Below are 25683 nucleotides of genomic sequence, written 5' to 3'. Positions count from 1 at the left end.
AGCCCCGCCTTTTTATGACTTCCAAGTGGCAATGCTTTCTTTTTGTGTTCATATATTTATTGGTTACAGTGTGGCTATAGAATATAGCCTATACAATTTCTGCTTTTTGGAACTTATTAAGGTTTCTCATATGCAATCGATTTTTATGAATATTTGTAGCTGACAAGCATTTCACAGGCCACAGAGCCAGGTTTGGTAAAACAAAATATAATTGTTTCTGTTACAAATTTTTTCCTCTACTTTGAGTATCCATTACTCCTAATAACTATGAAAAATAAAACCCATCAACTATACACAAATATTAGCGAATTCCAAGTAAACTCAGCAATTTCTGGATTTTCAGGATTTTCCCAGGCAATTATGGTTCCCCTTTCCCACCTTCTCCCAGGAGGTTGCATCTAAGTCAGGGGGAACTTCTGTAGCTTAAGGAAGGGTCATCTAAATGTTCTGTGGTCACCACCTGCCCTTTGTGACCATCTTGTACATCTTGTTCCCCTCCCAGGCCTGTCACCTGGCACAGATTATGCGGTCTTTTCCCCACACTTGCCGGTTTTGGTACAAACACAACTGGCCCAGATCTCAAGGTCACTTCCACTCTGCCAGCCCTCTCCCAGCCACCCTCGTGAAACTTTTGCATACTCTGGTCCTCTAGTCCTTTGACAATCTTGAAATCTATCGGCTGCTCTGGGCTGACTTCTGCAAGCCTTGCTACTTCCCTGATCTCCACTTTGAGATTTCACTGAAGGGTGGGAATGTGGGGGGTCCATACCCGCTTCCGGGGAGTTTCACCCTGGGGGGTGGAAAGCAGAGAGCAGGGCCCCTTCTCAAGAGACCCACACAGCATCTAATACTGGAACTTTCCGGACATGTCTATGCTGAGGCTGCGGGATTTGGATCCACCAGCACTCGGCTGCTCTTGGGCACCACCTGGTAGTGGTTTGACAGCCCGGGGTAAATCCGGTTTGGGATGATGGTGCTGCGCAAGTGATCCTCCACCTTGCTGGGACTCCCAAAAAGAGCTACCGTCTCCCCAGGATCCGCCGGGTTAGATGGCGGTGCTCTGTGGGGTGGCCTGGGGATACTGGGCAGCCAGAATACAGAGAATACCAGGAGCACCACCTCCCATTTCCAGGTTCCAAAATAAGGTGGCTTGTGTTTTCACCTCCAGACCATCCCCCACTCCCATCCCCACCCACCAACAAAGATAACAACTCTAATCCCCACCTCAGCCTTGGAATAGACAGTCACCACATTGGAATGCACCAAGTGGTATGGGCGTGTCACTGTTGGGTTTTACTCCTTTTCTTTCCACTTGTGCTCTGAGCACTTGAAAGGTGGTAATAGCCCCTCTGACGAGTGGGGATCCAGGATGCTGAGTGCTGGGAACCCAGGCCCAAGCGTCGGGGAGTGAGATACAACCCCCCAGCCAGTCCACCCAGCCAACCTGGACGTGGAAGCTAACGGAGAAGGTGGGAGGGAGAGAGAAACAGATGCTGAAGGATGTCAGATCAGACAGAAGCCCAGGCATTCAGAGCAGCGAATTGGAAACGTGGCTAGAGGGGTTTCCTGAGTCACAGTGGCTAGTATTCTCATCAGGAATTGCCCATGAGAATATAGGCACACTTAATTTTCTTTTTGCTTAACATTTTTTGCTGGCATTAAATTTGCTAGCCTTCTTTATATGCACATTTTAAAACAATATACCATATTGTGGGAGAATATGCAAATTTGGGGAAAACATATTTTCTCTATCCATCTATCTTCTGTACAGAGATTACTGTTATTTGTGTATACATATTCATTTCCTAGGGCTGCTGTAACAAATCACCACAAACTGGGTGACTTAAGACAACAGACATTCATTCTCTCACAGTGATGGTGGGCAAGAATCTAAAGTCAAGGTGTGAGCAGGGCTGCACTCCCTTCAAAGGCTTCAGGAGAGCATCCTTCCTGCCTCTTACAGCTGCTGGTGGCCCCAGGCAGTCCTTGGCTTGTGGTTGCATTACTCTAATCTCTGACTTCATATGGCTTTCTCTGTGTCTGTGTCTTCTCTTCTGACCCTTGTAAGGTTATCAGATTTAGGGCACACAAGGATAATCCAGGCTGATCTCATCTCAAGATCACTCATTTAATTACATTTATATCTACAAAGACCCTTTTGCCAAATAAGGTCATATTCATATGTCCAGGTGTTAGGATGTAAAACACACACACACACACACACACACACACACACACACACACGCATGCACGCACGCAAGCACACACACACACATACACCATGGAGGGAGGGAGAGGGGAGGAAGGGAATAGAAGAGAGAGGGAGAGGGAGAAAGCACTCACACCCATAACTGCTTGGTACTATAATAAATGCTATAGTGAACATTCTAGCAAGAATCTAAAAATATGTAATGGACATTTTATTGTTTTTGTTACCCGACATCCATGGCCCTTTCTGCTGATGACACTATCCCAACTATTCTTGGGGAACTAACCTTTCCTTATTGGATACTCTTTGGTGAAACCATCAATGAAGACGAACTGAACTTTTCTAGATTAAAAAATAGACATGAAACCCGACCTAAGCTAATTTTATGCTCACTCCATGGCAACTACATTTTAACCAAAATTATAAGACTGAACACAGCTGTAGCTGATTCATCCAGGAGCTTATTCATCTAGAAGCTGATTCATTTAGTAGCTGATTCATCTAATACATGAATCTCTGCTTTCTGTTACCTGATTCAGCAAGCAACCAACCCCAGAGCCACCTAGAGTTCCTAACCATTTTGCACCTGATTTTTCATCTTTCTCTTTCAGTGCCGTGAGCTGAACCAAAAACTTATTTTTTGTTGTTTTGTTTTGTCTGAGTTGATTTCTATTTCTTTGCAAACAAAGATCTTAACTCCCACAAGGCAAATCATCGATTCACTTATTTTTTTCTTGCTTTCTATTATATATAAAGGGTGTTCTCCAAAAAAGTATACACATTTTAACAGCTGATAGGTCAATTGTGAAAATAAAATGTATTTTATTTTGTTAATCCTTACCCAAGGATCTTTTTTTCTATTAATTTTTAGAGAGAGTGAAAGGGAGGGGCAAGGACACAGAGAGAGAAACATTGATGTGAGAGACACATCGACTGGTTGCCTCCCCCATGCGCCCCGACCAGGGCTGGGGATCGAACCTGCAACCCAGGTAAGTGCCCTTGACTGGGAATCCAACCTGCAACCCTTCAGTGCACAGGCCAACGCTCTAATCATTAAGCAACACCAGCCAGAGTTCAAGTGAATTTTTGAAAAAAAACATTTTATTGCTATTTTTTCATTTTGTTACTTTGTATTAAGAGAATTTAGTGAATTTATAGAGATCTTTCTGTACATGATGAATTTTTATAAATGTTCTTTGGATAATAAAAGAATAGGTATTCTCTATTTATGGATAGAAAAATTCTGTGTGCCTATACTTACACTATATATATCATATGTATGTATATACATATATATCATATATATACATATATATCTGACATATATATGTATCTTTTTTTGGGGGGGGAGCTTTTTATTTCTGACTCCCTTCCACTAGGGAAAGCCTGTGGCAACCTCCACAGCCTTTGTGTGCACTGGCACGCGCGCGCCTTCAGACCTCTGCCTTCCCCGGCTCCCGAGTCTCCGCCCAAGAGTCCATATTCCCCCCGTAAGAGCGTGGGTCCCCAGGGGCTCGCCTGGAACTTGGGTTCAGTGCAGTCAGAACTGGGGTTCAGTGCGGTCGGGGGCTTCCTCCCGCTTCTGCCAGAGAAAGTCAGCCAGGCTCTCAGCCGCCCTTCCTCTCTGCGCGCACAAAGACCCTTTGCCGTACCTCCGATTCTCTGTGAGCTTTTCTCTTTTCTTCTAGTTGTAGAATTTCCACTCAGCCAGCTTTCCTGTGGTTCTGGATGGTGTCCGTTCTGTCTTTTAGTTGTAGTTTTGAAATTGTTGTGCGAGGCAGCAGTTTAGGTGCTTACCTATGCCGCCATCTTGGTTTCTCTATATGTATCTTTTAAGCCAAACTTGTAACTGTGTTGTTCACATCTCTTACTATTACCCTAATACCATAGCCAGACAAAGAATCTACAAGAAAACTACAGATCACTACTAGCAATCTGAATTCATTAAAAAGAATTATAACCATTACCAAGTGGGATTTATCTCAGAAATGAAAGGTTGATTCAACATATGAAAATTAATAAATGTACACATGACATTAATAGAATGAAGGGGAAACCCACATGACCATTTCAATTGATGCAGAAAAATTATTTGACAAAATCCAACATTCTTTCATGAGAAAAACACGCAACAAAATATCAGCATGATAAAGGACATATACAAAAAGCCACAGCTAACATCATCCTGAATGGTAAAAGACTGAAAGTGTTTTCCCTAACATTAGGAGAAAGAAAAGGATGCCTGTTTTCAACATTGCACTGGAAATTCTAGCTGAAGAAATTAGGCAAGAAAATGAAACAAAGGACATCCAAATTTAAAAGGAAGACGTAAATTTACATCTATACAAAGATAGCATAAATTTATCTGTAGAAAAACTGAAAAATACACACACACAAATGTTAGATCTAATAAACAAACTCAGTGAAGTTGAAGGATGCAAAATCAACACATAAAATCCAGTTACATTTCTATATACTAGCAATGAATAATCCAAAAAGGAAATTAAGAAATTTCATTTAAAATAGCCTCAAAAAGAAAATATTTAGAAATGAAGTTGCCCTAGCTCGTTTGGCTCAGCGGATAGGCAGGGGTGGGCAAACTTTTTGACTCGAGGGCCACAATGAGTTCTTAAACTGGACTGGAGGGCCGGAACAAAAGCATGGATGGAGTGTTTGTGTGAAATAATATAAATTCAAAGTAAAGGAGCGGAGGGGAGAGCAAGAGAACCCTCCGCTCTTTCGGCTCCGTGGACCGGATAGAACAGCCGAACGGGCCGGATCCGGCCCACGGGCCGTAGTTTGCCCACGGCTGGAGAGTGTCGGCCTGCGCACTGAAGGGTCCCAGGTTTGATTCCAGTCAAGAGCACATATGTCAGTTGCAGGCTCCGGGCCCTGGTCAGGGGCATGCAGGAAGCAACCAATCGATGTGTCTCTCTCACATTGGTATTTCTCTCTGTCTCTCTCTCCCTCTCCCTTTCACTTTCTCTAAAAATCAATGGAAAAAATATCCTCGGGTGAGGATTAAAAAAAAAAGAAGAAATAAAGTTAACTAAGGAGGCACAAGATTTATAGTGAATCTATTTTTTTATAAAAACTACAAAACATCATCAAAAAAATATTAAAGAACTAAATAAATGGAAAAACATCCCATATTCATGGGTTGGAAAACTGATATACAGATTCAGTATAATTTCTATCAAAATCTCAATGTCATTTTTTGGTCATTTGTTTTTTTCTTTTCAAAAATGGAAAAATGCATCCTAAAATTCATTTGGAATTTCAAAGGACCCTGAATAGCCAAAACAATTTTGAGAAATAAGAATAAAATTGGAATCACAAAAGTTATTACAAAGCTACAGCCATCAAAACAGTGGTATTGGCATAAGGATAGACATATAGTCTAATGTAATAAAATTGAGAGCAAGAAATAAATCCTCACATCTATGGTCAATTGATTTTTGACAAGGGTGCCAAAGCCATTCAAAGGAGAAAATGTTAATCTCTTCAACAAAGTATTTTGGGAAAACAGGATATCCACAGGCAAAAAAAAAAAAAAAAAAGAAAGGAAAAGAAATTAGATTTTACCTCACACCATATATGAAATTAAGTTAAAATGGATCAAAAGCTTAAATTTTAAGAGCTAAAACTATAAAACTCTCACAGTTGTGCAACCATAACCACAAACCACAATCCAATTTCAGAACACTTCTGTTGCCCTCAAAAATTCCCTCACGCTGACTTGCAACTAATTCTTGCTTCCACCCTCTGTATTAAACTTTGATTTGCTTTGTCTCTATTGTTGTGCTTTTTCTAGAAACTTTATGTAAATGGAATCATACAGTTATTTGTGTCTGGCTTGTTCATGAGTTTCACCTATTTGTAGCTCGCATTAGGACTTTGTTTCTTTGTACTGTTTAGTAGTATTCCATTGTGTATACCACATTTGTTTATCCATTCAGCAATTTGATGGACGTTCAAATTGCTTACATTTTGGGATTGTTGTGAATAATGCTATTGTTAACATTTGCATACAAGTCATGTTTTTGTTTCTCTTGGGTACATACCTAGGAATGGAATTGATAACTACCTAGATTTCTTTTTTTTTTTATGTTAAAATTCTGTCAAAATCGTTAACCTATTTTTTTTTCAGGTTATATAATTTATTTATTTTTTTAAAATTAATCTTTATTGTTCAGACTATTACAGGTGTTCCTCTTTTTTTTTCCCCCCATAGCTCCCCTCCACCTGATTCCCCACACCACCCCATGCCCTTACCCCCCCGCCACTGTCTTCATCCATAGGTGTAAGATTTTTGTCCAATCTCTTCCCACACCCCTCACACCCCCTTCCCCCTGAGAATTGTCAGTCCACTCCCTTTCTATGTCCCTGATTCTATTATATTCACCAGTCCATTCTGTTCTTCAGATTTTTTATTCACTTGATTTTTAGATTCACTTGTTGGTAGGTATGTATTTGATGTCATTTTGTTGTTCATAATTTTTATCTTTACCTTTTTCTTCTTCTTCCTCTTCTTAAAGAATACCCTTCAGCATTTCATGTAATCCTGGGTTGGTGGTGATGAACTCCTTTAGCTTTTTCTTGTCTGTGAAGCTCTTTATCTGACCTTCAACTCTGAATGATAGCTTTGCTGGATAGAGTAATCTTGGTTGTAGGTTCTTGCTGTTCATCACTTTGAATATTTCTTGCCACTCCCTTCTGGCTTGCATAGTTTCTGCTGAGAAATCAGCTGACAGTCGTAAGGGTACTCCCTTGTAGGTAACTAACCGTTTTTCTCTTGCTGCTTTCAAGATTCTCTCTTTGTCTTTTGCCCTTGGCATTTTAATTATGATGTGTCTTGGTGTGGTCCTCTTTGGATTCCTCTTGTATGGGGTTCTGTGCGCTTCCTGGACTTGTAAGTCTATTTCTTTCACCAGGTAGGGAAAGTTTTCTGTCATTATTTCTTCTAATAGGTTTTCAATATTTTGCTCTCTCTCTTCTGGCACCCCAAAAATTCAGATGTTGGTACACTTAAAGTTGTCCCAGAGGCTCCTTACACTATCTTCATATTTTTGGATTCTTTTTTCTTTTTGTTTTTCTGGTTGGGTGTTTTTTGTTTCCTCATATTTCAGATCTTTGGTGTGATTCTTGAGGTACGTTGATCTACAGTTGAGTTTCTGTATATTCTTTATTTCAGACAGTGTATGCTTAATTTCTGACTGGTCCTTTTCCATTTTTTTGGCATTCTCATTAAGACCCTTAAAGGTCTCACTAAGTTCCTCAGAGGTTTTTAGAAGATTCTTGAGTAACCTTATAAATGTGGTTCTGAACTCTGTGTCGTCCAGTACTTTGCTTTCCTCCATTTCTTTCATTCGTGACATGTTTCTTTGACTCCACATTTTGGCTGCTTCCCTGTGTTGATGGAGTGGCTTTGTGTGGTAGGTGACCTATAGGGGCCAGTAGCTCAGCCCCCCCAGTCACCTGAGGTGGACGCTCTTGATACACCCCTTTGTGGGCTGAGTGCAAAGTCTTGGTGTAGTTAAGCCTTGATTGCTATTGGTACACTGGGAGGAATTGACCTCCAGGCCAATTGGCTGTGAGGACCCGCTGTGTCTATAATGGAAGAACTGCTGCGCTGGAGACACGCTTATGGTGCAGGACTTGTTTCAGTGGGGCTTTGGTGCTCACTGAGTCTGCCTCTTGAATGTGTCACCTATGGATGTGAGGAGTTGAAATCTGGTGTCTCACACTGACCACTAGGTACACTGGCTTCTGGATCTCCAATGGGGTGCAGGTCAGCTACTGTCTGAGGCCACCCAGAAGTAGCTACATCGAGAACTACAGTTTTCTCCTCTTTGCTTGGGGTTTGGAGGTTTTGTAGCTCTCTGACCCAGGCTGCAAGTTTTCTAGGTTAAGCTGCAATAGGGCAGGCCATTCATATGCTAAAGCTGCTGCTTAGAGCTTGGGTGGGTTTGTAGATTGTGCGGGGCGGGGTCTCAGGGCGTCACTAGGCTAGGGTGTGGCAAACAGTGATGGCTGCCAGTTAGCCGGCTCTGCGTCTCCCACCACGTCCCAGCGTCCCACGCCCCAGCGCAGTAAACAATTATTCCTGCGCGCAGCTCTGCAAGCAAGCCACCCTCACTTTCCAACCCAATGGCAGACAGTCCAGCTTCTCCCTGTAGGAGTTTGGATCCCCCGCGTCTCCCCAGAAACTGGATTTCAGAGTAATTGGGGGCTTGTCTCCCTTCGGGTTGAATAAAGCAATGCCTGCCGCCAGCCCGGATCGCGCACCTCCGTACCTCAGCTTTTCAGCGCTTGTGCACGTCTCAATGCTCTTTTCTCTTTCCTTCTAGTTGTAGAACTTCCACTCAGCCAGCTTTTTCGTGGTTCTGGATGATAGACGTTTTGTCTTTTAGTTGTAGTTTTGAAATTGTTGTGCGAAGCAGCAGTTTAGGTGTTTACCTACGCCGCCATCTTGGATCCTCTTGTTCAATAACCACCTAGATTTCACTATTAACAATTTCCTGCCCTGGCTGGGTAGCTCAGTTAGTTAGAGTGTCATCCCAAAATGCCAAGGTTTCAGGTTTGACTCCTGGTCAGGGCACATACAAGAATCAACTAATAAATGCATAATTAAGTGGAACAACAAATCAATGTTTCCCTCTCTCTCTCTCTCTCTCTCTCTCTCTCCCTCCCCCTCTTTCTTCCTTCCCTATCTCCCTCCGTCCCTCTCTCTCTCTCAACCAATAACTAAAAAAAATATTAAAAAAATAATTTACTATAATCACTTTATCACATATGTATCCACTTAGTCATCCCTCTATTCTTCCATTGATCCATTTAATTTTTAAAAAACATGTTTTTATTGATTTCAGAGAGATGAAGGGAGAGGGAGAGAGAGATAGAAACATCTATGATGAGAGAGAATCATGATTGGCTGCCTCTTGCACACTCCCCACCAGGGATGGAGCCCGCAACCCAGGCAGGGATGTGCCCTGAGAATCAAACCATGACCTCCTGGTTCATGAGCTGATGCTCAATCACTGAGCCACACCAGCTGGGCTCCATTTAATTTTTTGGATGCATTTTAAAGTAAATTACAGGCATAAAAACAAATCTACCTAAATTCAAGTAATTTTTTAAAGAAAAGAAAGTAATGAGTGGATCATTATTTTTTTTAGAATAGTTTTAGATTTACAGAAAAATTATGAAGATAAACCTACATCTAGCTTTCTCTATTATTATTTTACATTAGTGTAGTATGTTTGTTCACAATTACTGCATCAATATTGATATTAGCCCAAGTCAACACTTTATTCAAATATTAGTTCTTACTGAATATTCTTTTCCTGCTCCAGGATACTGTATTACATTTAGTCACCATTTCTCCTTAGTGTCCCTTTGACAATGATGGTTACTCAGGCTTTCTTTGTTTTTTTCATAATCTTGACATGTTTGAGGAGTACTGGCCATGTATTTTGTAAAATGTCCCTCAATTTGAGTTTGTCTCATGTCTTTTTCATGATTACACTGGTATTGCTGGTTTGGGGGAGGAAGACCACAGTGGTAAAGTGGTAGTCTCATCATCGTATTATATCAAGACCACCTGCTATCAACATGACTCATCACTGTTGATATTGAACTTGATGTCCAGGATAAGGTAGTTTTTGTTAGGTTTCTCCACTGAAATGTTACTCTTTTTCCCCATTACATGCTGTGCAATTTGGAAGGAATTTATCTATGCACAGCTCACACTTAAGAAGTGGGGAGTTATGCCCCACCTTCTTGGGAAGGTGGTATTACATATGTTATTTGGAATTACTCTGTATATTTGTCTATTCTCCTCCACTTGTTTATTAAGAATTTATTTATAGCATGTGTACTCATAGATAATTATTTTATACTTTAGGTTATAATCCAATAGTACTTGATTTTGTTGCTCAATTTATTTTGCTTTGGCCACTGTGAGTACTTTCAGTTGTCTCCCATGTCTCTCTTTGACATACCCCTATCATTGTGGGTGCTTTTGTTTTTTTAAGCCTTTTCTTAAAACCTTCTGGTACTACAAGATGCTTCAGGCTATTTCCTGTACCAGTTCTAGAATTAGACATTTCTCCAAGAAACCCTGGTTCTTTTTCTTGGTATTAGAAACCAAGATCTGGGTACTGGGTGTGCTTATAGCTACTGAGGTGCCTTTGCTTTTATGTATGTATGTATGTATGTATGTGTGTATGTATTTATTTTATTGATTTCAGAGAGGAAGAGACAGACAGAAACATCAATGATGAGAGAGAATCACCGATCAGCTGCCTCCTGCGCGCCCCATACTGGGGATTGAGCCTACAACCCGGGCATGTGCCCCTGACCGGGATCGAACTCAGACCCTTCAGTCCGCAGGCGGACACTATCCACTGAGCCAAACAGGCTAGGGCATGCCTTTGTTTCTTGATCTTCTCAGAGGACAGAGCTCTGGAATATATGTGTATACATATATCTACAATTACTTGTCTATTTATCCTTCTATATCTGTATTAAGATAAATATGAGTTCATATTGATGTCTCCAATGCCAATCAGTTACCACACAATTCATTCTAGCCTTCCCCCTGCTCTTGTTTGTTTGTAAATTCCCATTCCAATAGCAGGTTTCACACAGTGAAAGAAATACTGCCCTCACAAGACAACGGAGTTGATTATTTCTTCAGAAGTTTCCAAGAAATAAACTAATTTCTCTTCAAGGTACTTTGAGTTGTTAGAAAGTCCTGCCCTGTTGCTATTGAAAAGTAAAATATCAAGGCTTTCTTTTAGTTAAATGGCCTTCTTAATGAGTAACAACTGCTATTTTACCCTGTTAGAATGTCTTGTGTAATTACATGATAAAGCAGTTCCCAAGTATCTTCTATATCACATAGTTTTGGGCTGGAAAAGGTCTATTCTGTTTATTGTCAGCAATCCATGGAGCTATCTTATTTTTTTTTTAAGGCTCTGGTTGTTTCTACATATGCAAGGGTCTGATGTACAAGATACAGAAATAACACATTTAATGATATCATTACCCCAGTCAGCATGGCTCAGTGGTTGAGTGTTGACCTGTGAACCAGGAGGTCACAGGTTCGATTCCCAGTCAGGGCATGTGCCCTGGTTAGAGACTCAGTCCTCAGTGATTCTCTCTCATCATTGATGTTTCTATCTTTCTGTCTCCCTCTCCCTTTCTCTCTGAATCAATAAAAATATACTTTTTAAAAAGTAATAATATCATTAACCTTTTTATATACAGCAGATCTTAATTCTAAAAACTGTACACATTTTCTGAAAGAAATTTTTGTTTCTTCATCAAATGCCAAAAATCCTTCATCTTCTACCACTAAAAATAGTTAGCAATTTAGAGCAACATTTTTATCAGGCTTTCTGTTTAAATTTTCACCTGGACTCAAAAGTAGAAGTAGCTATCTTCTGGAAATATTTTTTTAAGTGAAGTCTGTTGTTTTGAAATTAGGTTAGGAAGAAATGAACAGGTGTAGGATATCTAATTTTTCTCTGACATGTTCTCCTTTTATTCATAGTCTACATTTCTGGTTACATCTGGGTCAAATGGTTTCAGCATGGATGCTGTTTTACATGATTGAGGAGTTTTCTTCCTCATAAAACTTATAATGCTCCATCCCTACACTTGGTGGGTATTTGGAACCCTTTATTCAAAAAGGTGAGTCTATGGAGGCAATGACTGCAGATGGAAGCTACAGTGATATAAAACTAAAAAATAAAAAGAAGAAGCTACAGTGATATAAAACTAAAAAATAAAAAATAAGAAGCTACAGTGATATAAAAGTCTGCTCAGAAATACTTATGCAATTCATCTGAAAAGGATAAAGGGATTAATATGATAGCATGTAAAAATATAAAAGACTTGGAAGCAGATCCAGGAGATCAAATGAACTATTTGTGGGAATTCTACTCAAAGAGACTAAAATGAGTAAAATTGCAGAAAGATGTTCTTAAACTGAAGAAAGACTTGAGTCTTCATAACAAAAGGGCTCATTAAATTTAAATTACTATGAACATGTGGTAGATTCTCAATAAATTTTTGTGTAATAAATGATAAAAATACAATCTATACCTACGCATAGCAAGTAGGTCCAGCCAGAAACAAAATGAATTATCTACAAAATAAAAAACAGAGCAACATTAGACTACTTTTGGGATCATACTAGATATTAGAAAGATGATAGAACATCATTTCAGAGTATCAAATTTAAAATTTCATGAGTCAATAATTCTGTGCTTAATTAGAGTCTTGTTCATTAGAGAGGGCAACAGAAAGACACTTTTATACATTCAAAGGCTCAAAAAGTAGCAACTCATATAAATTTTCTGAAACTAACAAACTCAACCAAGTATTCCAGTTGACTGAGAAATTAATCAAAATAAAGAACTCAAGTATATGAAAGATATATGATAAAAATATAAATAAGCATTGAGACCAGAAAACAGAGTTAATGCTTAAATACTTGGTTTCCATGCAGATGAAATACTAAGATGTCAAAAATAATTCCTGAAGAGGAAGATATAATGTATAAAATTAAATATAAATAAGTTACATATAAAGGCCACATAAATTTTTTAAACTGGTGCCTGGGAAGGTGTGGAGGAAGGAATTAAAATGTGCCAAATCGGAGAAACCAAGATGGCGGCATAGGTAAGCACCTAAACTGCTGCCTCGCACAACAATTTTAAAACTACAACTAAAAGACAGAACGGACACCATCCAGAACCACAGGAAAGCTGGCTGAGTGGAAATTCTACAACTAGAAGGAAAGAGAAAAGCTCACAGAGAATCGGAGGTACGGCAAAGGGTCTTTGTGCGCGCAGAGAGGAAGGGCGGCTGAGAGCCTGGCTGACTTTCTCTGGTGGGAGGGGGAAGGAAGCCCCCGACCGCACTGAACCCCAGTTCTGACTGCACTGAACCCCAGTTCCGGGCGTAACCCCATGGACCCAGGCTCATACAGGGGGAGTCTGGACTGTCAGGTAGAGAAAAAGGCACCCGGAGACTCGGAGACCCGGGGGAGCCCTGGCGGGCAGGGGTCTGGAGGCGCGCACGCCAGTGCGCACAAAGGCTGCGGAGGTTGCCACAGGCTTTCCCTAGCAGAAGGGAGTTGGAAGCTCCTGACTGCACTGAACCCCAGTTCTGACTGCACTGAACCCCAGTTCCAGGCGAGCCCCTGGGGACCCATGCTCTTGTGGGGGGAATGTGGACTCTCGGGCAGAGACTCGGGAGCCGGGGAAGGCAGAGGTCTGGAGGCGCACGCACAAGGGCAAGGCTGACTGGAAGCCAAGACTGTCTGCTCCGCCCTGAGACTCCACCCCATCCAAGCTGAGCACAGGGGCTTTTGCAATTTGGCAAGTCTGATCCTATAAGGCTGTCTCCAGCACCAAACTTCTCTCAGCGTAGACACAGCTGATCCTTACAGCCAACTGGCCTGGAGGTCAATTCCTCCCAGTGATACCAACAACAATCAAGACTTAACTACAACAAGGCTGTACACACAGTCCACAAAGGGGTGCACCAAGAGTATCCACCTCAGGTAACTGGGAAGGCTGACCCACTGGGCCATATAGGAAACCTAGCACACAAATCTACCCTACCAACTCAGGGAAGCAATGAAAATGCGGCGTCAAAGAAACAGATCACAAACGAAAGAAATGGAGGAAAACAAATGACTGGATATAGAATTCAAAACCACGGTTATAAGGCTCTTCAAGAATATCCTAGAAAAGGCCAATAAATATAACGAGACCCTCGAAGATATGAAAAAGGACCAACTAGAAATTAAACATACACTGACTGAAATAAAAAATATTATACAGAGACCCAACAGCAGACTAGAGGAATGCAAGAATCAAGTCAAAGATTTGAAATACAAAGAAGCAAAAAACACTCAACTGAAAAAGCAAAAAAAAGAAAAAAGAATCCAAAAAGTTGAAGATAGCGTAAGAAGCCTCTGGGACAACTTCAAGCGTACCAACATCAGAATTATGGGGGTGCCAGAAGAAGAGAGAGAGCAAGATACTGAAAACCTATTTGAAGAGAGAATGACTGAAAACTTCCCCCACCTGGTGAAAGAAATAGACTTACAAGTCCAGGAAGCGCACAGAACCCCAAACAAAAGGAATCCAAAGAGGACCACACCAAGACACATCATAATTAAAATGCCAAGGGCAAAAGACAAAGAGAGAATATTAAAAGCAGCAAGAGAAAAACAGTTAATTACCTACAAGGGAGCACCCATACGACTGTCAGCTGATTTCTCAACAGAAACTATGCAGGCCAGATGGGAGTGGCAAGAAATTTTCAAAGTGATGAATAGCAAGAACCTACAACCAAGATTACTCTACCCAGCAAAGCTATCATTCAGAATTGAAGGGCAGATAAAGAGCTTCACAGATAAGAAAAAGCTAAAGGAGTTCATCACCACCAAATCAGTATTATATGAAATGCTGAAAGGTATTCTTAAAGAAGAGGAAGAAGAAAAAAGTAAAGATAAAAATTATGAACAACAAATACATATCTATCAACAAGTGAACCTAAAAATCAAGTGAATTAAAAACCTGAGGAACAGAATAATCTGGTGAATATAATAGAATCAGGGGCATAGAAAGGGAGTGGACTGATAATTCTCAGGGGGAAAGGGTGTGGGGGGTTCAGGAAGAGACTGGACAAAAATCATACACCTATGGATGAGGACAGTGTGGGGGAGGTAAGGGCAGAAGGTGGGGTGGGAACCGGGTGGAGGGGAGCTATGGGGGGAAAAAGGAGAAACAATTGTAATAATCTGAATAAAGATTTATTAAAAAATAAAATAAAATGTGCCAAATCTCTCATAAGATGGAGTCATCATTATACCATAATAACAACAACAATAAGGCAATGTACTAAGTGCTTTATATTTAGCTGCTTTATTCCACGCTTTATGAACATAGGGATTATCTGAGTTGCTCGCCAGCACTAGCCCATTTCTTGGTTCATGTTAGGTATTCAACAAATATTTGTGCAAGGTTGAACAAACAATCCTATAAAATAATCAAGGTTAAACATGTCACGTGACTTGGCCAAGGTTGCACAAGTTTAAGGCAGAAACAGGATTCCAACCAGGCCTGTTTGCCTTCAAATCCACAGCCACATTGTTTCCCCCAAAATGTAATTTTACATTTATACTTCCAAATCAATAGGGGAAAAGTAAGTGGAACAAAAAATCTGGGTTAAAAGAAATAAATAAAGAGATAATAAAAGAAAGAAGGGAAGGAAGGATGGAAGGGAGGAAGGAAGGAAGGAAGGATGGAAGGGAGGAAGGAAGGATGGAAGGAAGGAAGGAAGGAAGGAAGGAAGGAAGGAAGGAAGGAAGGAAGGAAGGAAACCATACAAAAAAGCATAGAAATAGGAGGCCTAATAGAAATGGGCAAAGAACATGAGTGAGCAACTCACAAAAGAAATAAATATACACAAGCTTACTAAAACCTAAAGATATGAAAGAAAATTAATATGGTGAAATGGACATGCTTATATGCTATTTGTAGTATGGAATTATTCTAACCTTTTCAGAGGTCTTTTTGGCATTCTATTAAATAGTAGAATATTCTAGTACTTTTACCAGTTTCCAGGGCTTAAATTATGTTTTATTATAGAAACTAGAGGTCCGGTGCAGGACATTCATGCTCTGGGGAGGGGGGCGTCAGGGTCCTTCAGCTTGGTCTGCGCCCTCTTGCAGTCTGGAGTCCCGCTATCAATCGCCCAGCAGAGGGAGGCCCCGCCCACCCCCTGCAGCACTGCCAGCCAGGTAGCCTGGGCCTCCCTCTGCGGGGTGATTGAGCGTGGGGCTCTGTAATCCATTGCCCCAAAGAAGTAGGCCCTGCCCACCTGGCCGGGCTCTGCGATTGATAGCCGCTCAGAGGGAGGCCCAGCCCACCCGCAGCAGTCCACTGATCGCTGGCCTGGGCCTCCCTCTTTGGGGCGATGGTGGGGCCCCCTGACCAATCACATTGCACCAGCCTTGGCTGGCCTGGCACCAGTGTGTCATAGGTGGTCATCTGGTTGTTCTGCTGTTCGGCCATTAGGTCAATTTGCATATTACACTTTTATTATTATAGAAGATATTCACATATACACAAAAGAAAGAGAATTGCCCTAGCTGGTTTGGCTCAATGGATAGAATGTCAGTCTGCGACTGAAAGGTCCTAGGTTAGATTCCGGCCAAGGGCACATGCCTGGGTTGCGGGCTTGATCCCCAGTAGGGGGCGTGAAAGAGGCAGCCAATCAATGATTCTCTCTCATCATTGATGTTTCTATCTCTCCCTCTCCCTTCCTCTCTAAAATCAATAAAATATATTTTTTAAAAAAAGAAAGAGAATTATATAATGGACCACAATATATCTATCAACAAAAGAAAGTTCAAGTCCAGCCAGTGTGCCTCAGTGGTTTAGTGTGCACCTATGAACCAAGAAGTCATGGTTTGATTCCCCGTCAGGGCACATGCCTGGGTTTTGAGCTCAATTCTCAGTAGGGGGCATGCAGAAGGCAGCAGATCAATGATTCTCTCTCATCATTAATGTTTCTATCTCTCTCCCCCTCTCCCTTCCTCTCTGAAATCAATAAAAATATATTTTTAAAATTTTTTTAAAAAGAAAGTTCAAAACTATAAAAAAATGTTGTAAGAGTTTATTACAGTTTATTATTGAACCAAACTGAAGATATTCCCAGAAGCAATATCTCAACAGATTGAAAAAATGCTCTGGAGAATAGCAGTTTTGCATTAGAAATGTGTAAGTTAGGTACATGAAATCATCTGATGGTGTGGATTAAGGAATGGGGAGAAAGCAAAGCAGTCAAATCTCTAGGACTTGGATTAAGAGCAAAATGGAGAGATACAGACTTTTACATTAGTGGGTACAGGATAGTTAACATTTAACATATACAGTGTATAGAGTTAATATTTAACCTTTACAGTATATAGAAATAGTTAACATTTAACATGCTCCTATGAGGTTAGTTAGGCCTTGAGGGGTCTGGAATACTTTGGTATTTCCAAGGTCTGGTATCCTAGATTTATAAGAACAATGAATGTGACTCCTTTAAGATAAAGGTTAACCTTTTAGTAAGAAAAATATAAGCCTGGGGTGTGATTACCACTGTGACCTGTCTAGTTAGGGATTTATAATCAGATCATTTTGTGTAGTTATTTCTGTGGCTTTTGAGCTTTCAGGTTTCCTACATAGCTATACCTATCATCTAGATTCAATAATTATCACGATTTTGCCTCCACTGCTTTATCTATCCCTGCTGTTTGCTTCCCCTCCTCCCTTCCTTTTTGTTACTTAAGTACTCTAAAGCATATGCCAGCCTTCATATCACTTTACCTTGTCTAAAATATTTAATTATTTTCTTACATAACCATATTCCATTATTACACCTAAAATTAATAAATCCTCAACATCATCTAATACCCAAACTATATTGAAATTTCCTCAATTACCTAAAAAAGGTTGTTTTTTTTACATTGCTTTGTTTGAATCAGAATCCAAACATATTGAGTTATTATGTCTTTTTAGTGTAAAGCAGTTCTAACCTTTTTTTCATGCACTGACAAAGAAACTGATCAATGCTCTCACATTCTGGATTTTTCCACTTCAAAAAAATTTTTTTAAAATCCTCACCTGAAGGTATTCTTTTTAATTGATTTTAGAGAAAAAGGGAGGGAGAGGGAGAGAGAGAAACACTGATCGGTTGCCTCCCTTTACATCCGAACTGCGGATTGAACCTTCAACCTGGGCATGTCCCCTAATTGAGAATCAAATCTGCGACCTTTTGGTATATGAGACAATGCTCCAACCAATTGAGTCACACTGGCCAGGGATGGAATTTTTTACTCTTTTAATTCAATTTAATTTGTCTTTTTGTTATTGGGATGTAAATATGGTTAATTTTTTAAAAATATGTTTTTATTGATTTTTTTAGACACAGGAAGGGAGAGGGAGAGAGGGATAGAAATATCAATGATGAGAAAATCATCGATTGGCTGCCTCTTGCACACCCTCTACTAGGGATCGAGCCCAAAACCCAGGCATGTGACCTGATCAGGAATTGAACCGTGACCTCCTGGTTCCTGGGTCTACGCTCAACCACCAAACCACACCGGCCAGGCAGTAAGGTTAATTTTTTAAAATTTGCTATTCAGAAGTCATTTCTGATTTTTTAAATGATGCAAAAATAGTATTAAGAACTCCTACACACCTTTAACCCAGATTTCTCCAATATTAACATTTTACCACACTTGCTTTATTCATTCTATTTTGTTGAAGATAAGATGCCCTTTACCTCTAAATACTTCAGTGTATTTCCAAAAACAAGGACATTCTCTTATATAACAACAGTGTATTGGTCAAAATCAGAAAATGATGCAAGGTCAGTAACTAATCTACATATTTTATTCAAATTTCACCAATTTTTCTTCTAATGTCCTTTATCAGATTTAGGCTTTCAAATCTACTTACCTTTCAGGCATTTGTACCTTAAAAAAAAAAAAGTTACTACCAATTGCTATTACTAGTCCCCAAACTTGTTTGTACATTAGAATTACCTGGAGATCTTTTAAAAATTCCTAGAGAAAATTCTTAAGGAAAACAAAGCTGAAGGCATCACAATTCCTGAATTCAAACTACATTGCAAAGCTATAGTAATTAAAACAGTATGGTACTGGCATTAAAACAGACACATACTAGTAGATCAATGGAACAGAATAGAGAGCCCAGAATAAACCCACACATATATGGTCAATTAATTTATGACAAAGGAGCCAAGAATACACAATAGAGAAAGGATAGTCCCTTCAATCAATGATGTTGAGAAACTTTGACAGCCACATACAAAAGAATAAAAGTGGACTTTTATGTTACACTGTACACAAAAATTAAGTTAAAATGGATTAAAGACTTGAACTCAACACTGGAAACCATAAAACTCCCAGAGGAAAATATAAGCAGTGGGCTCCTTGACACAGGTCCTGGTGATGATTTTTTTATTCTGACACCTAAAGCAAAAGCAACACAAGCAAAAATAAACAAATGGGACCACATCAAACTAAAAGCTTATGTGCAGTAAAGAAAACTATCAACAAAATGAAAAGGCAACCTACTGAGTGGGAGAAAATATTTGCAAATCATATATCTGACAAGGGGTTAATATCCAAAATACATAAAAACTCATACATGTCAACAGCAAAAAAATAAAATAAGAACAAACACAAAACAATCCAATTTAAAAATGGGTAGCCTGGCTGGCGAGGCTCAGAGTTTAAGCACCAACCTATGAAGCAAAAGGTCAGGGCACATGCCCAGGTTGCAGGCACCCCAGTGGGGTGCGTGCAAGAGGTAGCTGACTAATGATTCTCTCTCATCATTGATGTTTCTATTTCTCTCTCCCTCTCCCTTCCTCGCTGAAATCAATAAAAATATTTTTTTTAAATGGGCAGAAGAGCCCTAGCCAGTTAGGCTCAGTGGATAGAGCATTGGCCTGTGGACCAAAGGGTCCTGGTTGGATTCCGGTCAAGGGCACCTACTTTGGTTGCATGCTCCTCCCGGGCCTGAGCCCTGGTCCCGGCTCCTGCAGGAGGCAACCAATGAATGTGTTTCTCTCACATTGATGTTTCTTTCTGTCTTTCCTTCTCTCTTCCACTCTCCCTGAAAATCAATGGAAAAATATCCTTGGGTGAGAATTAACAAACAAAAAATTAAAACTTAAAAAAATGGGCAGAAGATATGAGTAGACATTTTTCTAAAGAAGGAATACAGCCCTAACCGGTTTGGCTCAGTGGATAGAGCATTAGCCTGCAGACTGAAGGGTCCCAGGTTTGATTCCAGTCAAGGGCATTTTCTTTTGGTTGCAGGAACATCCCCATTAGGGGGTATGCCAGAGGCAGTTGATCGATGTTTCTAACTATTCCTCTGCCTTCCTCTCTGTTAAAAAAATCAATAAAATGTATTTTTTAAAAAAGAAGGAATACAGATGGACAAGTACAAGACCCAAATGTGAGTTTCCTGAACCACAGGCCTGGATAGGACTTAGGTGACCATCTCTATAAACTTAAAGCTGGGAGTAAATCCAATTGCCCACTAGGAAGAGTGCAGTATGAGTGGGTACAGAATCCCGGGGTACACAGGCCTTTAGGAAATGGAGGAGTAAGAAATTTGACACCGGCACCAACTTGCTTAGGGCCTGATAAGGAAGAAGAGGTTTTGACATCACTTGGAGGAGCGACTGTGGTTCTCCCGAAGGTACCTCCTGTAACCCACAGGGCGGTGAGTTCCCCAAGCCCAGTAGAGACCCCAAACCTTAACTTGGCATGGGCTTCATTTAGGGCTTTTGCTAAAAGAGGGTGCCAGCATGGTGCAAGCTGGCCTGACCACGAGGAAGTTACTTGTGCCAGGAAGTTGGGTCTGGACTTCGGAGGAGAATGCGTGCCCGTGGAGAGCTAAAGGTGCAGCAGTGCCGGTTCAGAACCGGGCTAGGAATTCCCGTGGGAGGCGCGATTCCCCGCCCTTTTGGTTTCCTTTCCTGGCGCCGCCTACTCCTCGACTCTTGTGGAGCTGGTCTTCCACTTCAGCCACCAGCGTCCAAGAAAACAAGTGCGAGGGCGGCGCAGCCCGAGGCCCTAAGTCCCCGCCCCTGTCGGGCGGGGTCTCCGCCTACTCCCTACGCGGCCCGATCCGCCCCGGGGTCTCTGGTACCAGCGCTAGCTGGCGGAGTCGGAGGCATGGAGGGCGACTGTGGCCAGGAGGGCTGCCTGGGGCGCGCGGTGTGCGTGGTGACCGGGGCCTCCCGCGGCTTCGGCCGGGTGCTGGCCCTCCTCCTGGCCCCGCTGCTCTCTCCCGGCTCCGTGCTGGTCCTTAATGCCCGGAACGACGAGGCGTTGCGGCAGCTGGAGACCGAGCTGGGCGCTGGGCGGCCCGGCCCGCGCGTGGTGCGGGTGCCCGCCGACCTGGGCTCCGAGGCCGGCCTGCAGCGGCTTGTCGACGCCGTGCGCGAGCTTCCCAGGCCCGAAGGGCTGCAGCGAGTGCTGCTGATCAACAATGCAGGTAGGACGCCCGCCGGCGGGGCACCGACTCCCCGTGTGGGCTCTGGGAATGCTCAGCGTCTCGTTCCTTCTCCCTCTCACTGCCCCCGGCGCTGGGGACCTTAAAGGTGACTGCTAGGAGTCAGAAAAGGCGCCCGAAAGTCCTAGTTGTTGCCGTGAGGTGTGGAAGAGGACCCTGTGCTCATTCCATGCCCCCCTCCCACCATTCGCCTTCCGCCCTCCTCCCCTCCCGGTTAAAGGCCAGGTTTTCCTGGAGCCCCTGTGGAACTTTCCCGATCGTCTTGCTCAGCGCCCTCTGGCGGAGGCCTGAGTCCGGGCGTGGGGTCTCCCCATTGTAGGCAATTTCCCCGCTCCTGCAAATGGCCCCAGAGCTCTCCACCAGTCCCCAGACCAGGGCCTTCTCTGTCTGCAACTTGGGGTGAGTGGGCGCCCCCAGTGTGTGTGTCTGCAGAGCTGCCAAGGGAGAGATGCCTTCAGAAGCACTAGGGCGGCGACTCCGATAGGTCTGGATGGGAAAGGGGTGTCTGGAGGAGTTTGGAGAGGGCTGGGAGAAGAGAAAGTCCGCTTGCTCTGGGTGATTCTTAAGTTCTGGTTTTTCAGGCACGCTTGGGGATGTGTCCAAAGGCTTCGCCACCCTGGCTGATGCTGCTGAAATCAACAGCTACTGGGCTCTGAACTTAACGTCTATGCTCTGTCTGACTTCCGGCATCCTGAGGGCCTTCCCAGACAGTCCTGGCCTCAGCAGGACTGTGGTTAACGTCTCTTCCCTCTGTGCTCTGCAGCCCTTCAAGGGCTGGACACTGTACTGTGCGGGGAAGGCTGCCCGTGAGATGATGTTCAAGGTCCTGGCCTCAGAGGAGCCTGGTGTGAGGGTGCTGAGCTATGCTCCAGGTAGGTGGGACATTACTGCCATCCCTGTCCCCCAGAACCACCTGGTTCCCCTCTGGGGGCTGGGCAAGGGGCCTAGTCTGGTCCCTCCAAATATAGTGTTCCCTGAATCATGAGCCATCATTCCTTAAGGGAAATAAAGGACCCAATGAGGTTAGACCTGGCAGGAACAGGGAGCCGTAGTTAGAGGGTCGGAGAGAGAGTAGGGAGTTGCCTGAACTGGAGAGTGGGACCAGAAAGTCTGAGCTATTAGAGTTTGAGAAACAGGGCTTGAATTCCAGCCTGTACCCCATTTCCTCATGTAAAACGGAAAATTTTACTTGTCTCTCAGGACAGTTAGAAGGACTGAATCAGATAATAAATGTGAAAATCCCTCATTGTGAAGTGCGATCTAATTGTTAGCACTTCTGATTGTTAGATAGGACTTACCACACTATATTAACTTCATTTGTATACTTCTCTATCTTTATAGAAAAGCCTGGAAGGCAGGGAATATGCCTGCATGTCTCCAGCACCTAGCAAAGCACCCCATTGAATCAGTCTGCAGAAAATGTTAGTTGAATGAAGAGCACACAGACATTGTTGAATGCTGACCATATTAGCCTGAACTGTGCTGGAACACTGGTTGGGGGTGGGGGAAATTCTGGGGTAAATACGATAGGGCCTTCACAGCAGTTAAAGTGTAGGGGATCTTGTGATGCTTGGTTTCTCACAACTCTACCATGATGCCACTGTGCCTTTCTTAAAAGTGAGGCTTGAGGTTGCTGCAATTAGAAGGTGGTGACAGTTATCGTTTAATGTCTGAGCAACTTAGAGATCCAATAGTCTATTCCTCTTGGCACCCTGGAGTCAAAAAGTTAGAATGACCTGACCAAAGTTCAGAAGTGACAGAGCCAGGATAAAATTTCACCTCTAAATTCATGATCATTGCCATTTCTATTTCTTCATGCTCTCCAGTACCCAGTTCTCCCTAACACATACTGAGTTACTCTTTCAGCCAACATTCAACTCAGCCCCCAATCTGAGCTCAGCCTAGGACTTATTCAGTCAACAGTGAGCAAATGAAAACCACAGCCAGGAGTGGAGCAGACTCCAGAATGCCATGTGACTGGGTTAGATCCCAGTGGACTCTGGGAATTAGGAGGAAGTTGAACTTTTTGCAAGGCTGCCAGGGCCTGAATGAAGGTCATGGTTTCATTTCACTCTCTGAAAGAATGTTGTAACAGGTGTCCAAAGTGGGGGTGAGGGGGACGGACACTGTTGGGCAAAGTAGCAAGTCCCCACTACCAGGAATGTACACGTAGTTGAACGACATTCAAGGATCAGGAGGCTGGCTTTTCCAGCCACGAGATTGCTTTACTTTCTGCCACTGAGGCCCATTAACTCCAGATTCTGGGGTGCTATGGTTCTAATATGAAAAACAGAAAGTGCCTATAAGAGTTCACTGACATCACTTTAGGAGGAGGTGCTGGTTGGACAGGAGATAATAAGTTTGGTTGTACACAGGGTGGTCTAGAGCAGTGGTCGGCAAACTGCGGCTCACGAGCCACATGCAGCTCGCCAGCCGCGGTTTGCCGCTCTGTTGACTAATGAGTTTGCCGACCACTGACCTAGACTCTCAATTCCAATAATTACAGACTGTTGTTGTTCCTTGTGATTAAGCCCCTATCCCAGTGATCGGCAAACTCATTAGTCAACAGAGCAGCAAACCGCGGCTCGCAAGCCGCAGTTTGCCGACCACTGGTCTAGAGGGACCGTGTTCAGTGGGCATTGGAATTTGAGCTCAATAGTGAGAGTGGAGCCTTTGGTGACTCTGACCACACATGTTAGCTAAGATAAAGTGTTGCCTCTGGCCAGACTTGACTCCACCCCACTTCACACACACAGCAGAGCCCCCTCATCTTCTGCTCTTTACCCCCTAGGGCCCCTGGACACAGACATGCAGCAGTTGGCCCGGGAGACCTCTATGGACCCAGACTTGCGGAAAAGGCTGCAGGAGCTCAAGACAAAGGGGGAGCTGGTGGATTGTAGGATGTCAGCCCAGAAACTGCTAAACTTGCTTCAAAAAGATATGTTCAAGTCTGGAGCCCATGTTGACTTCTATGATAAATAAGCCCATATCCTTGGCTTCCTGGGGCTCTCTTCCCCCTCTTTTGGGCACACCCAGAAGTCCTGTGCCTCCTCACATCTTGCCACAATGGCACCACCAACTCTGCTTTACACAGATAAGCACTCAGGCCTACTGTCCTGCTCTCAGACCCAGCTAGCTGTGAGGTCACTGGGGCACTCAGTTCTTAGGGGTCTGTGTTGAGCACCCTGAGTTAGGGGGAGGCTTACGGGCGTTAGGTGAGAGAAGTTAATGGGCATTGGTGTTCTCTCTCCAGGAATAGAATTTTAAGGATGGCAAAAGTAGGACAAGAAGCTGAAACACTGAAGAGAAGGGGTTGGATCTCATTCCATGGCCCGTCCATGGGGAAAGGGGGGCAAGCTGCTTCAAAAAGGAGGGCCCAGTAGATTCACAGGTGGCCTGGCGGGGAGGGAGGACAGCGAAGTTTCAGCCTATATGGATGCCCTTTAATCAGGGTAACAGGACCTTCTATTGAACTTCAACGCCTCATTCTTCTACCTTCTCCCTCCAGAACCTACTGTTTGTTCCCTAGATCGGGGATGGCGGGCTGAGAGTTTTTGTACATGTCAAAGGCAAATAAAAATAAAGTGTGAATTGTCCTTTATTAGTGCCAGGAGTACAGTCAAGCCTCTGATACAGGGCCCATGACTAATCCCCTGGTTTGCTGGGCCCAGGAGTATTCCTGAGGCAATTAACCCAAACATGGGGTGCTGCCCTTATTTCCAGATGAGTTGTGGGGCGTGTGCCTCTTCTCACTGAGTCCCACCCAGTGGCAAGCCCAGGTTCAAACAAATTTGGCCAAGATGGGCACTCCCAGACACCTGTTCCTTCATGCTTTTTTGCCTATAGTGACCCCAGTCTTGACTAACCTTTCCTCACTGTTGTGTTATTCATGAGGATCCAGCCTTTAGGAATGGGTCATTAGATTCCCAAGTCTACCCCTTGCCCACATGGCAATGCTCTGAATGGATACCACTTCCTCAGGGGCCTGTTGTGGGCCCTCCTGGTTATACCCACCTTGTCCATGGTCCTGGTCCTGGAATGGGCCTAGGACCAACATGCCTTAGGGCAGTGGTCGGCAAACTCATTAGTCAACAGAGTGGCAAACCACAGCTCGCGAGCCGCATGTGGCTCGCAAGCCGCATTTTGCTGACCACTGCCTTAGGGGAAGGTGGGCAAGATTCCAAGAGAGGGAAGCCTTGAGAAACCAGGGGTAGGACCAAACCCACCCTTCTGCAGGTGAATAGATGTGGACAAGCTGGGGGCTCTGCAGTGGTGGTCAGCCAGCCCCTTCCTGGCCTGTATTTGGAGGAGAGCACGGTCCCTGCCAGCCATCTCCAG

General features: G+C 43.1%; 2 protein-coding genes across 2 annotated transcripts in view; both read left to right on the top strand.

Annotated features, from left to right (window-relative positions):
* Positions 1 to 25683, top strand: part of STAMBP (STAM binding protein) — a 762428-nt gene that overhangs the window by 59593 nt on the left and 677152 nt on the right. The window lies entirely within an intron of this gene.
* On the top strand, positions 20832 to 24952 carry SPR (sepiapterin reductase). The gene is made up of 3 exons (XM_080684996.1): positions 20832 to 21327; positions 21927 to 22217; positions 24137 to 24952. Exons 1-3 carry the CDS (start codon positions 21006 to 21008, stop codon positions 24325 to 24327), a joined length of 804 nt encoding a protein of 267 aa, XP_080541122.1. The 5' UTR covers positions 20832 to 21005; the 3' UTR covers positions 24328 to 24952.

This window comes from Plecotus auritus (assembly GCF_963455305.1).
Source record: "Plecotus auritus genome assembly, chromosome: 8".
NCBI classification, from domain to species: domain Eukaryota; kingdom Metazoa; phylum Chordata; class Mammalia; order Chiroptera; family Vespertilionidae; genus Plecotus; species Plecotus auritus.
The sequence above is the reverse complement of the archived record's forward strand: the minus strand, read 5'-3'. Positions and strand labels throughout refer to the sequence as shown.

Coding starts and splice junctions, on each gene's coding strand:
- SPR (XM_080684996.1), top strand. CDS start 21,006: ATGGAGGGCGACTGTGGCCAGGAGGGCTGCCTGGGGCGCGCGGTGTGC. Junction 21,328..21,926: donor GCTGCTGATCAACAATGCAG/GTAGGACGCCCG, acceptor CTGGTTTTTCAG/GCACGCTTGGGGATGTGTCC. Junction 22,218..24,136: donor GGTGCTGAGCTATGCTCCAG/GTAGGTGGGACA, acceptor TTTACCCCCTAG/GGCCCCTGGACACAGACATG.